The sequence below is a fragment of the Dreissena polymorpha genome, chromosome 13, assembly GCF_020536995.1.
Source record: "Dreissena polymorpha isolate Duluth1 chromosome 13, UMN_Dpol_1.0, whole genome shotgun sequence".
Lineage (NCBI taxonomy): Eukaryota > Metazoa > Mollusca > Bivalvia > Myida > Dreissenidae > Dreissena > Dreissena polymorpha.
Window position 1 is genome coordinate 54420978 of NC_068367.1, and position 13104 is coordinate 54434081.

A 13104-nucleotide genomic window follows, 5' to 3' on the forward strand; every position below is an offset into this window, starting at 1 on the left:
CGGCTGTGGGTGCAGTTTTGAATAAATGAAAGCTTGTCAGAAGATTTTTTTTTTTTTTATATTAGAGGTCACAGTGACCTTGACCTTTGACCCAGTGACCCAAAAATGGATGTGGTGTGTAGAACTCCTCAAGGTGCAGCTACATATGAAGTTTCAAAGTTGTAGGTGGAAGCACTTTGATTTTAGAGCCAATGTTAAGGTTTAAACACGACGAGGATGGCGGACGAGCTGGCTATGACAATGCCTCGGGTTTTCTTCGAAAAACAGCCGTGCTAACAAATATACTAAGCTCAATGCCAGAGTAGTGCTAAACAGAAAACCTGTCCTAGCAAGCTTTATAACTGAATTATTATTCAACCAAATTGTAAGTGTTTATTACTGAATTTGAAAATTGCACAAATGCATTTATTATGAAATGCCAGAACAATACCCATTGTGAAAGTCTACTTAATGTGCATGTTAATGGGCATGTTATTGGAACCATATTTTTTGCTTTACAAGCTCTTTTGTCTGTTATAAAAAATCTTATAAATCTTAGTTTGTGTGTTTTTTAACTACATTTTATTTAAATAATGTTATTCTAAAACATTTATGATCAAAATTAAATACATACACTTATAATGATTGACATGAAATACATACACTAATAATGATTGACATGAAATACATTCACTTATACTGATTGACATGAAATACATACACTTATAATGATTGACATGAAATACATACACTTAATGATTGACATTAAATACATACACTTATAATCAGGGATCATATTTTTTTCGGTTTTGTCGGTCCTAGACCGATTGGGGTCATGAAAGACCGATTGAAAATGCCTAACAGTCGGTCCTATTCTGTTTGCTAAAATTCACATGTCATGAAATCGATTACACAGTGAACATGCTAACACCCCCTATTTACATTCTTATCTCGATTCGCTGCAGTCTCTAAACCGGTCAGGACCAGTTTATTGCATGTCAGCCGGCTAGTATGACCCCAAGCAGCCAAGATTCGCGCTGTTGTTTATTAGTCATGCGTGAATAACCCGTATCAATATCAATCGATAATTTCAATGGCTTTTACCTAGCACACTAATTAATCGGTCCGTAATGTGTACTCGTCCACGATATAATCGTTGACAGTTACTTCGGAGATGAAAATCTTGATGTAATCCTCGTGGAAATTGTGCAGTTCATGTATGAAACAGTAATCTTTCATATAAACAGAGAAGAAAATCGGATTTTCTGCAATAATTGTGGGCGGACTTTGTACACTGAAAGCACGCGCTGTAACTAAACAAAACATGCCGATACATTTTCCACCAGCGTAATAATCCGGCAATAAATGAATGAAAGTCGCGGATCTGATCGACAGAACAGCCGAAAGGTATTTTATGGGCGGAACTTCACACAAGTACACAAGAAAAATAATATACATTGTATAAAGCTCTAGTAAAAATCGTGCTAGAATCGAAATAATTCGTGTACTTTATTGTTTGTTGTTGAATAACCACGACCGGAAGTTTAGATGCGTGGTATCAAATCACAGATTATTAATATTGACAACGATGAAAAAGTCAGATAAAACAGCACACAAAACACGGAGCGTATATTGACTCGTCTACTGTAGAGTCCGTGCAGAGTCCGTGCACGAAACAACAATGAAATAGCAAATGATAAAACCAATTGAGAAAACTCGTATTTACCGTTTAAAAAATGCCTAAGGGAATTTAACTTGTACTTTTATTATACCACCTTCATGAATGGCAAAATCAATTGTATATATTTTAATGTAATTTTTTCATGATTTCGGATATAAATTTTCGGACACATTTTCCCCAGTTAAATCCGGACCGATTGATGTTGCCGGAAAATATGATCCCTGCTTATAATGATTGACATGAAATACATACACTTATAATGATTGACATTATATACATACACTTATAATGATTGACATGAAATACATACACTTATAATGATTGAAATTAAATACATACACTTATAATGATTGACATTAAATACATACACTTATAATGATTGACATGAAATACATTCACTTGTATTGATTGACATTAATTAAATACATTTATGAATGATATCAAAAACATACACTTTAAATAATTACACTTATAACGATTGACAATAATTGCATACTCCCCCATGATGGTTTCAAATTAAACAGTGTTTCATTTCAAAAACAAAATTGTTAAAAGCATTAAACTTTTTTTTAACTTCATTTTACAAACAGTTCTGTAAGTTTTATTTAAAATCAAAAAGTTTTCATTCAACAAGAATTTAATTCTTTGACAAGTTTTTGAAAATATAGACTTACCATTCAGGTTCACACTCGTTGAATTGGCATGCAAAGAAATTCATGCTGGTTGTTTCATCGATCCAAAAATGGTTGTACAGGACCGTTGTGTCCAACACCTAAAATATGCAAGTCATGCATTCATGCTAGAATAATTATTGTTAATTGTAAACCAGGTGTTAAATCATTAATTGGGGGATTGAAGTAAAACTAATAAGAGTGCACAGCATGATTTACCTTACAACACATGCATCACAGTTTCCATATCAACAAATAACAAGTTTCTATAGCAACAAATAACTAGTTTCCATAGCAACAAATAACACGTTTCTATAGCCAAAAATATCTGCTGCACAGTTGTAACACAGAAGAAATATCAAAATGAGATCTTGATGATTAACATTTCGCCACATAGGTGCAAAAACGTACCATGTGACCTTAAAATTAGAAGAACAAGGCTATTGCCAAGCAATATAGTCCTCTACCGGCTCCATCATTGTCAGAAATTCTACCATTGTCAGAATTGCTGTTGTTGCCATAGCAACCAGAATTTTTGACGTAGGAACAAAATGAAATGACGTGCATAATGTCCATATTGCCATCTATCCATGTTTCAAGTTTCATGAAAAAATAGTAAGAACTATTAAAGTTATCGCAGGATCCAGAAAAGTGTGACTGACTGACAGACTGACTGACAGACTGACTGACAGATGGAGCGCAAACCATAAGTCCCCTCCGGTGAAACCGGTAGGGGACAATTATGCATTAAATCGCCCCAAAAAGGTACCATATGCCTTCTAATTTTAAGGTCACATGGTACCTTTTTGCACCTATGTGGCGAAATGTTCTTATAATCATGTCTCGCCAGAAAGACTGGATTTTATTGCCATTGCAACTAGTATTTGCATGTGTTCTTACTAGCACACCTTGAGCATTTTTGTGGGCCATGTCTGAAGTATGAACATTTTGCACTCAGTTTAAACATTGATTTCTTTAACAGACCTTGAACTTGCTCCAATGTGAGGTTAATTGTATGTAAAGAGGTACTTATAAATATCACCGCAGACAATACATTATTATTTCCCACTAAATTGAATATGTGGCTCTTGGCAACAGCATTCCTACCCAAATGTAAAACTTTCTGAATTTTCTCCAAATCTGGATCAGCATAAATGGCCCTCAAAGAATCATTTTCAGTCCCATTTTTTGAAAAAAAGCCCTGTACACCTTGCCTGACAGAGATCAGGGGTTAGGTTTCCCCTGTACACCTTGCCTGACAAAGATCAGGGGTTAGGTTTCCCCTATACACCTTGCCTGACAGAGATCAGGGGTTAGGTTTCCCCTGTACACCTTGCCTGACAGAGATCAGGGGTTACACCTTGCCTGACAGAGATCAGGGGTTAGGTTTCCAAGTAACTGACACAGCTTGTACTTCTGAATTACATCTTGAATATTGCAGACCCTTAAGAATAATGATTTTATTTCAGTGAATAAAATGTTTCCCTCAATGCAAATGTAATCCAATCTTTTGCTGTTATTTATTTCTGTTCACAGCAAAAAAGTATTTAATCATTATAAACAAACTGAATTAAGTATTCATTTTTTCTTGATCAATAAGCAATGATTTGGAGTTACGTTGTTTGTAAAATAAAAAAAACATGCATAAAAATGACAAAGTGACTAATAAATCATGATTATGTGAACCTTATTAAGATTCAAATAACACAAGATCTGTGATAAGGCTTTTAACTAAAAAAAATCAATGTCAGAGACTTGACATCATTTAAGAAGATCCCCTCTCCTTTTTCTCCAAGTCTAGTATATTGGAATAAAATATTGTTTAAACATGAGCTGGGAAAAGGAGGCTACATAGGGACAAAACTTTCTGCTTTGACTGAATTTTTCTAGTAGAGAAAGTCTCGTTCCAAGGAAAATCAAGTGTAGACAGAAAGTTCTGTCCCTTATTAGACTGTGCAGACTGCTTATACATATTTTATGCATCAAGAGTACAGAAGGTTAAAACACATCCAAAACTACAACACTTTGTATACACTAATGCACTCAGATTCCAAATCATATAGACAATTGCCATTCATGTTAAAATTAGTTCTAAGCTATTATTCTGCAATCAATAGCTAATCAATTGCCTCAGTCAAACATTTCCAATTTTAGCTCCTAATTCTCAATCTAGCAGTGTCCCGAATCAAACATACCAAAATAAGGTACAATTCCCTGACATTTGGGGCTAGAAATGTATACAATATTTTCCTACATCATCTGAACAGTGTCTGATTTCTCCTTAATATGTTCCAACATAGTCCCAAAACTCTTGGTTTCTCTATCATCTGTATGGATTACCATGCCAACACTGTTCTTTCACTGTCCCAAATTTTATCTGAAACAACGAAATCTACTTCCAATGTGTCCTGAATTAACATACAGGACGGGCTCTCCTAAATTGTATGTGCAAAAATTGTTCAGAGTGCCTCACACAACAATGCCAATGCTTATGGAATACTTATTTCTGGTTTGACAGACAACCCCTCCACAGTGTCACGACAGCTCCAGTAACTGTGGCAACAGCCTCTGAATATTACCCTTTTTGTTCTTTTTTATTATAAAACTGTGGAGATACTGTCCAGAGCCATAACTGGGTGTGTAAAACTGAAGCATGAAGCATTTAACTTAAATAAAGTTGCTACGATTTTGTTTGTAATTTTTGCAAACATTAGTTGTTACACAGACAGAAACAATTTAAAAGTTAGAAAAATAGCTGCAATATTTTATTTTATTGCTAGCCCTACAACTTAATGACCGTTTAAAGAGTCTCGTGCTATTACTGACCTGTGATCCACAGTACAAGGTGAAAGTCACCACGTGACCTGGTGTCACAAAGAGGTTGTGTTGAAGATGAACATCTGTCTCTGACCTTGGTAGAACATTCAAGGTCAGTTCACGATGTACTTGGGATACTGAAAATATAACATAATTAATACAGTATAGAATTTGTCAATTTAAAAATATCTGTTGCCTCAATAAAATCATAAAGAAAACTTTCAATCCTGTGATCCAGGGTTTGGCAATAGATGACCCACAATTAACTATATCTGCCTGCTGCCCCTGCAAAATGTTTTAGAACTGTTCTATAAAATTTCTAGATTTGTACTGGAACAAATGACTAGAAGTGTTCTGGAATCATCCTTAAAATGGTCAAGAATGGTTTAGAACAGTTGTTGAATGTTAAATGAGAATAATTTGTAGAACAAATAGTTCTAAAACAGTTCTGAAGGTTTGTTCTAGAACAGTTATTGAACCATTGTTCTAGAACTATTCCAGAATTGTTCTTGTATACATTTCCAGAACTGTTTTAGAATAATTGTTCTAGAAATTATTCTCATTTAACGTTCAACAACTGTTCCTTAATAATTCTTGAACATTTTCAGTATGTTTACAGAACAGTTCTAGTCGGTGTCCTAGAACTGTTCAAGGACATTTTCAGAACTGTTCTAGAATGTTTGTTCCAGACTCATCTGAAGCAAACCTTTGGAACTGTTCTAAACATAGTTCCAAGTGTACTATTCATCAAGATTAACCTGATTACCTTAACATTATTAAATACAGTTTATATAAGAAAATAGACATGTATAAACAATAAGTATAATTAATATATGAAAGAACATTTTAAAGGGAGGAAATTCCCCTAACTAGAGGGAGGTTATATGTAGAACAATTGTAGAACTATTGTAGACCTTCAGGTTCAAGACCTGTTCTATATGTGTTCTTATTTCCCATAAGAACTTTTGTAGAACTTACTGGTTCTTAAAGAGTTCTAAACGTGTTCTAGAACTACATTTTAGAACATTTTTTGAAATTTCTTCAACTTATTTTGTCCTTGAAATGTTCTTAAAATGTTCTTGACTATTATTGGAAAAGTTTCAGAACAAAGCCATGTTCCACAAATGTTCTGGAATTATTCTAGAAAACTGTTCTGGATCAATTCTAGAACATATGTTCTTCAAAGTGAATGTTCTACAACAGTTCCAGAACAGTTCCAATTACTAGAAAAAAAAATTGTAACAATATTGCACTATATATTCAGATAAAAGGAAACGTCTTGAGGGGCATAACTTTGGACAAAATAATACGATGGATGGTTTAGCAACTTAAAAAGTACAAAGGGCCATAACTCTCTAAATAAATCATCTAACCAGAACCCACTAATAACATGTGCATTTCCTCAAGGTAGTTAAGCTTCCCATAAAGCTTCATTGTATTCCAGTTGGTAGTTGGGGAGAAATAGCCCGGACAAGAATTGCACTATATGTAAAGTTTATCGAAAATTTCAAAGGGCCATAACTCTGTGTAAAATAATCTGACCAAAACCGGCTGATAAAATGCTCATCTCCTGTTGGTAGTGAAGCTTCCCATAAAGTTTCATTGAATTCCCATAATAAGTTGCTGAGAAATAACTCGGAGAAGAATTGCACTATATGTACAATGGAAAATTTCAAAGGGCCATAACTCTGTGAAAAATCATCCGATGAGAACCGGCTGATAATATGCACATCTCCTCTTGGTAGTGAAGCTTCCCATAAAGTTTCATTGAATTCCAGTCATTAGTTGCTGAGAAATAGCCCGGAAAAGAATTGCACTATATGTACAATTAATGGAAAATTCCAAAGGGCCATAACTCTGTGAAAATCATCCGACCAGAACCGGCTGATAATATGCACATGTCCTCTTGGTAGTGAAGCTTTCCATAAAGTTTAATTGAATTCCAGTCATTAATTGCTGAGAAATAGCACAGACAAAAATTGTGCACGGATGGACGGACACACGACGGACAGACGAAGCGGCGACTAAAAATTTTGGGGGAGCATACAAAAACTGATGATATTAATAATTGTACTCAAACAAGAGGGCCATGATGTGCCTCACTGCTAGAGCTTGAAGAAAACCAATTGTCAATACTTGACCTGATTTCCTAGCTTTTGAACACATGTGACCCAGATTCAAACTTGGCCCAGCTATTAAGATAAACATTCTCACCAAGTGGCATCAAGATTAAGTCATAAATGTGGTGTCTAGAGTGGTGACACAGTTTTTCAAAGATTTGACCTAGTGACCTAGTTTTTACATGCATATGACCCAGATTTAAAGTCAGACTAGATATGTTCCAGACAAACATTTTGACCAAGTTTCATCAAGATTAAGTCATAAATGTGGCCTCCACAGTGATTACAAGGATTTTCTAAGATTTGACCTGTTGACCTATTTTTTGGAAAAACATGACCCAGATTTGAACTTGACCTAGATATTGATCAGATATACCTTCTCGCACAGTATCATCGAGATTGAGTTATAAATGTGGCCTCTTAATGATATCTGGTAGTCTGAAGGTTGTGATCCATCCATGGATGACAACGGTATTAGGGCAGCCTGTGAAACAGGCTTTATTCCTTTACCACTTTAATAGATACGTATTTTCACACATTTGTAGTCCCATAGAAAGTTAAATTAAATCCAATACCTTTCTTACTAGATTCAAGTTTAAAAGGCTTCATTTCCTAACCTTAGATACGGATGAGCAGCAAACAGCATAAAACCTGAACAGACTGCGAGTTACTCGCAGGCTGTTCTGGTTTAATGCTGGTTGCAAAAGCCATTTTCACTCAGCTTCTTATAGGGGAAAGGGTTATAATGGCCATTAGCATGACCATGTTTTTATCATGATCAACCATTTTTTCAATTAGTTAATTTCACAGATGTTTATTCTTTTCATCACTATTTATACTTATATCATATTATTGGTTAATGAACTATTGGTTCATTAAATTAATAATGAAATAATTTAATAAACAGTTAATGCACAACAAATGGCCAATTACATACATTGTGTATATGAACTTACGTTAATGAATTGGTCTGTATGTTCATGAACAATAGCTCATGGTTTGGGCCATGAATTTGACTAGTAATTCATAAACAAATCATTTACTATAGTTAACCTTTTCCCACTCGGAAGCAAAGTGAAAACCTGCAAGTAACTCGCAGTCTGTTCAGGTTTTATGCTGTTTGCTGCTCATCAGTATCTAAGGTAAGGAAATGAAGCATTTAAAACTTGAATCTAGTAAGAAAGGTCTTTTGTCTAATTTGATTTTCTAAGAGACTTCAAATGCGTACAAGTGTGTCTTTAAGAGGTAAAGGATTAAGTTAATGAACAAAGTTGCCATTTGTTGTGAATGAAGTCCAATGAACTGTTCACAATGTTTCACAGGAGAACGTGCAGCGGCATATATCATATTAAATGTTTCCTCTTTCACAAAGAGCACTTAGCAATCTTGACAAATTTAACATTTTTGCCATTATGTTCCATTGGTTGCCTGTCTTTGCACTTTATGAGTATGTAGCAAAGTTGTCCAAACACAATTTACCAAAAATAAATAAGACAAATAATGTCTACATTAGAATGACAAAACATGGCGCCTGCTTTCTAGGAAAATGTGAGAATTGTTCAATCAGCTAAATATGGAAAATGTTATATTTTGAAATTGAATTAGTTTTGAAAACAGCAATCAAATTTGTCTGCAAATGTCAGAAAATGTTTGCTGTGTAACTAATTTTTTAAAAATCAAGTTACTTTCTGATTTTTCTGAACAATGCCCTCATATAATCCAATAACATCCCATGACATTTACTAGCATTTTCCTTTAACATACTGTCTGGCTTTTTTTGCTGTGATGCTACATTTTTTTAATGCATTGAACATTCTTTTAAAAAAACTTAAAATAAAAAGTTGATCGTAACAAGGCAATTCTTTTGGGGGTTAAAAAACAAAAGTCTAGCAAAATAAACATTTTGTATATGGCGATATAAATAACAAGAGGGCCATGAGACCTAAGGCACAAAAGTTGCAATTATAATAGATGACTTAAGTGAAATGAGGAGAAATAAATAAATAATACAAGAAAATGTTGAGTTTTAATAGCTCAAAAGTACTGTGGATTTTGATAAAGAACATGTACAAAATATATTTTTAAAAATAGACACAAGAAAGGGGGCCGGCCACCTTCTGCACCACCCACCTTCTGCGCTGTCTTGCCGCTGTGCCTGACCAAAATCCTGGGGAAGTCCCTGATAGCAATATAAGGAAATTGCACCCCCCCCTTTGAAATCAGCTTGGATATCATTAGAACAAAATGTTCTAACCAAGTTTCAAGAAGATTGGACAATAAATGTGGCCTCTAGAGTGTTAACAAGGTTTTACAGTAGCCATATAAGGAAAAATTCCCCGCCCCATGGCGACCATGTTTTTAACAGACCGGAACCATTTTCAAACTCATCCAAGATATCATTGGGACACATGTTCTGACACATGTTCTGACCCAGCTTCATGTACATTGGACAATAAATGTGGCCTCTAGAGTGTTAACAAGGTAAATGTTGACACAGCAGAATGGACAACACACAACGGACGATGCACAAAAGGCAATCACAAAGGCTCACCAAGAGCAAAATGAGCTCAGAATGATTTTTATTTTGAACTTTCAGAAAGTTATAATTAATCTGGTTACAACATCTGCTCATGCCATACGAATAAGTAACCTTCCTTTTACGAATTTTGGTACAGCTTTGAAAACCGACTAAACATTTTCAAAGAAAACTTGTTTTTTAACTAACCAAGATCAGAAAGTTCATAATATTTTATTTATTTATTTTAAACAAAGCCACTACAAACATGTTATGACAATATTCAACAATGTGCATGAATACACCGCATTTTCTATTTATAATCATCAAAGATATATTTGTACATAACTGGGACTTGCAAGTCCATGTCTGTATAAACAGACCTAATTTATCATGGACTTTTATCCATATGGTTTTCAAGTCTTTTGATGCACAGGTATAGGAGGGATGCAAGAACAGTTGCTTATTTGTTGACAGTTTCAAAATTTGAAAATGGTTATTAATAGTCACTTAAAAGAATGTTTAATTCAACTTTATTGTGTGCATGGTAACCCCTGATAATAGACCTCATTAACAAATTTAATCTCTGAGAATATCAGTAACAGCAAACTATAATCATGTAAACAGAATGGAAGGTTTGACATCCATCCTGTGTTCTTGAGGTGCATGGCGGCATGGAAGGTCAAGTTATGCGAGACTTATGATTGCTATTTATGTTAAGTTCTTTATATGCCCACATTACAAAATGAAAATAATGAAAAGCAAAAAAAAATATTGCAATAATTGTTATAATTCCAATATTAAAACATTTGAATATATCTTGCAATCCCCACTTTTTGTATTCAAAAACGTGTAACACACAACTGCATGATGATTACCAGAAATCTGACTCTTCTAATCTTTAATTTGTCATAGCCTTTCAACACCTATACACCCTGTAGAACTTAACCTTTCAGATATTTATCACTCCTCATCAGCTCTATCATTTTTTTATGAGCCTTTCTCTGGGAAAACCGAGCTTATCCCATACTCTCGTAGTATCCGTCCTCCACATACATAATGTAGTATGGTGCCTTTAACGAAAAACCTTCAAGAAGTGCTGGAAAGTTGATGTTTTTTTTCAATTTTTAGAAGTTGTTATTTATTTAATGGTTATCCTTGACTATTATGACCATCATTCTCATGACTTCCGGTATTCGTTGGAAAGTAGGTCATGTTTATACCAGGGTGATACAATGATTTTTAATTACGTTACACACAATGATGTTTGTTTGTTTATGGATTATTATCAAATGTTTTATATGCTGCTTATTTTTTAATAACATGTAAAATTATTTAAAGAACAACATGAGCAAGAATTTCTTTTTCCAGTTAGTTACTTTTTAAAAAAACAAGCATCTGCGCATTGTAACAAATCTTAGCAAACAATCAGAAGGGCGGATACTATGAGACAATTGTACATTTAAAAGATTACTACAGGGAGCTGAGTCTAGCCCCTATTTTGTCAAAACATTGCTGATTTAAATGCAGTTTTCGTTTTTATGTCCAAGAATACACATGTAACTATAGATTGACATATAACACAGGCGTGTTTTGTATTTGTTCACTTCCAAAATGTGTACGTATTCAATAAGAAGGCTGATAACATGGACAGACATGATTATGCATGTGCTTAAAGTATCCTCCCACTAAAAACAACACTTGCGGTCTAAAGTGGATTTTTTGCTAAGAAGAGACTTCCTGTCAACAACAAAATACCATACAAGTGGAAAGTTTTGTCCTTCAATTGTATGTGCAGACTGCACTGGCTTATCTCGGACGACACTGTTAACATGCATTTAGCCCTGTTTTCCTAGAAAGCAGATCACATATTTACTGCAAGTAATTAAAAAGAGAAACATCCTACCTTAAAACTAAGTCCCATTCAGTTTACCCATAAAATTGGAAATTCCATTTCATAATTTCAACCCAACAGAAAAACTTGATTCTTACCTGGAAAATGTAAAGATGGGTTGCTGAGACAAAGTTGTTAAAAGTTCAGGGAGAATGAATATACCATTCATAAGAACAGAAATGAAAGCTTTTCAAATAATATAAATGATCCAGTGTGCCAAATTTCTGTTAAACGCATCAAGAAGAAGGAAGGCCATGACTTATATATACTACACCCTTCTCAAATGAAGCATTCCATCACATATGTTGAAGCAGTTGCCATGACCAACATTACTTTACAATTCATATAAGCCTCACTTTGGAAAAACAGGGCTTAATGCATGTGAGTATAGTGTAGTTCCAGATTAGCCTGTGTTGTTTGCACCGGTTAATCAGGGATAACACTATCTACATAAACTGGACTTAAGCTAAGAAGAGGTTTGCCTTATAACGTTAAATATCATAAAGCAGAAAGTCTGTGCTAATGAGCACTCTGACATCATGTGCCTCGTTTTAGGAAAACTGGGCTTTATGCATGTGCATAAATATATAGGTGTCATCTGGGATTGGCCTGTGAAGTCAGCGCAGGCTAATCAGGGACGACATGTTTCATTTAAAGGGAGTCTCTTTTAAACTTAATTCAACGTATTGCAGAAAGTGTCGTCCGTGATAAATGTGTGCTGACTGCACAGGCTACTCTTGGACAACACTTTACAAACATGCATTAAGCCCAGAATGAGACTCTTCCAGTATTCATATGAGCCGCACTCTGTGAAAAAGGGGTTTAATGCATGTGTGTAAAGTGTCGTCCCAGATTAGCCTGTGCAGTCCGCACATTTATCAGGGACGACACTTTCCACCTAAATTGGATTTTTGCTAAGAAGACACTTCTTTTAAACGAAAAATGTCATAAAGGCGGAAAGTGTCGTCTCTGATTAGCCTGTGCGGACTGTACAGGCTAATCTGGGACGACACTATACACACATGCATTATGCCCAGTTTTCTCAGAACGCAACTCATATCATCTCTGAATCTTCAATATCACATGGAACTTCAGACAAGAATGCTACAGTAGACAGCTACAGGTTTCCTGAGCCATTATCAGCCAAAAATTAACAGGAAAGCAAATTTTAATGGCAGCTGCACTTTATCAACTCAGGATTTTTGCAAAAAATCAAACACCAAAGCTCTCTATGGAGGGATGTTATGAGATCCACAAAGCCAGATGCAAGATGTTGGATGTTTAGCAATTCTCAGATATGACATGTGTTATGAAAGAAAGCATAATTACTTAATACTAGGATTGAAAAAACATTAACTTTGTGTTTTTACACCTTTAAGTTTATTGTGTATTTCCTGTTCAAAGAATACACTGTAAATCCAATACAA

General features: G+C 34.7%; 1 protein-coding gene across 1 annotated transcript in view; it reads right to left on the bottom strand.

The window, feature by feature from the left end:
- Positions 1 to 2330: 2330 nt before the first annotated feature.
- The window catches only part of LOC127854678 (uncharacterized), a 131980-nt gene continuing 121206 nt past the window's right edge, over positions 2331 to 13104 (bottom strand). Inside the window, exons 10-11 of the mRNA XM_052389739.1 lie at positions 5158 to 5285; positions 2331 to 2432 (exon numbers count right to left, since the gene is read on the bottom strand). Of these exons, the coding sequence (XP_052245699.1) occupies positions 2331 to 2432; positions 5158 to 5285 (230 nt within the window). The remainder of the gene's footprint in view (positions 2433 to 5157; positions 5286 to 13104) is intronic.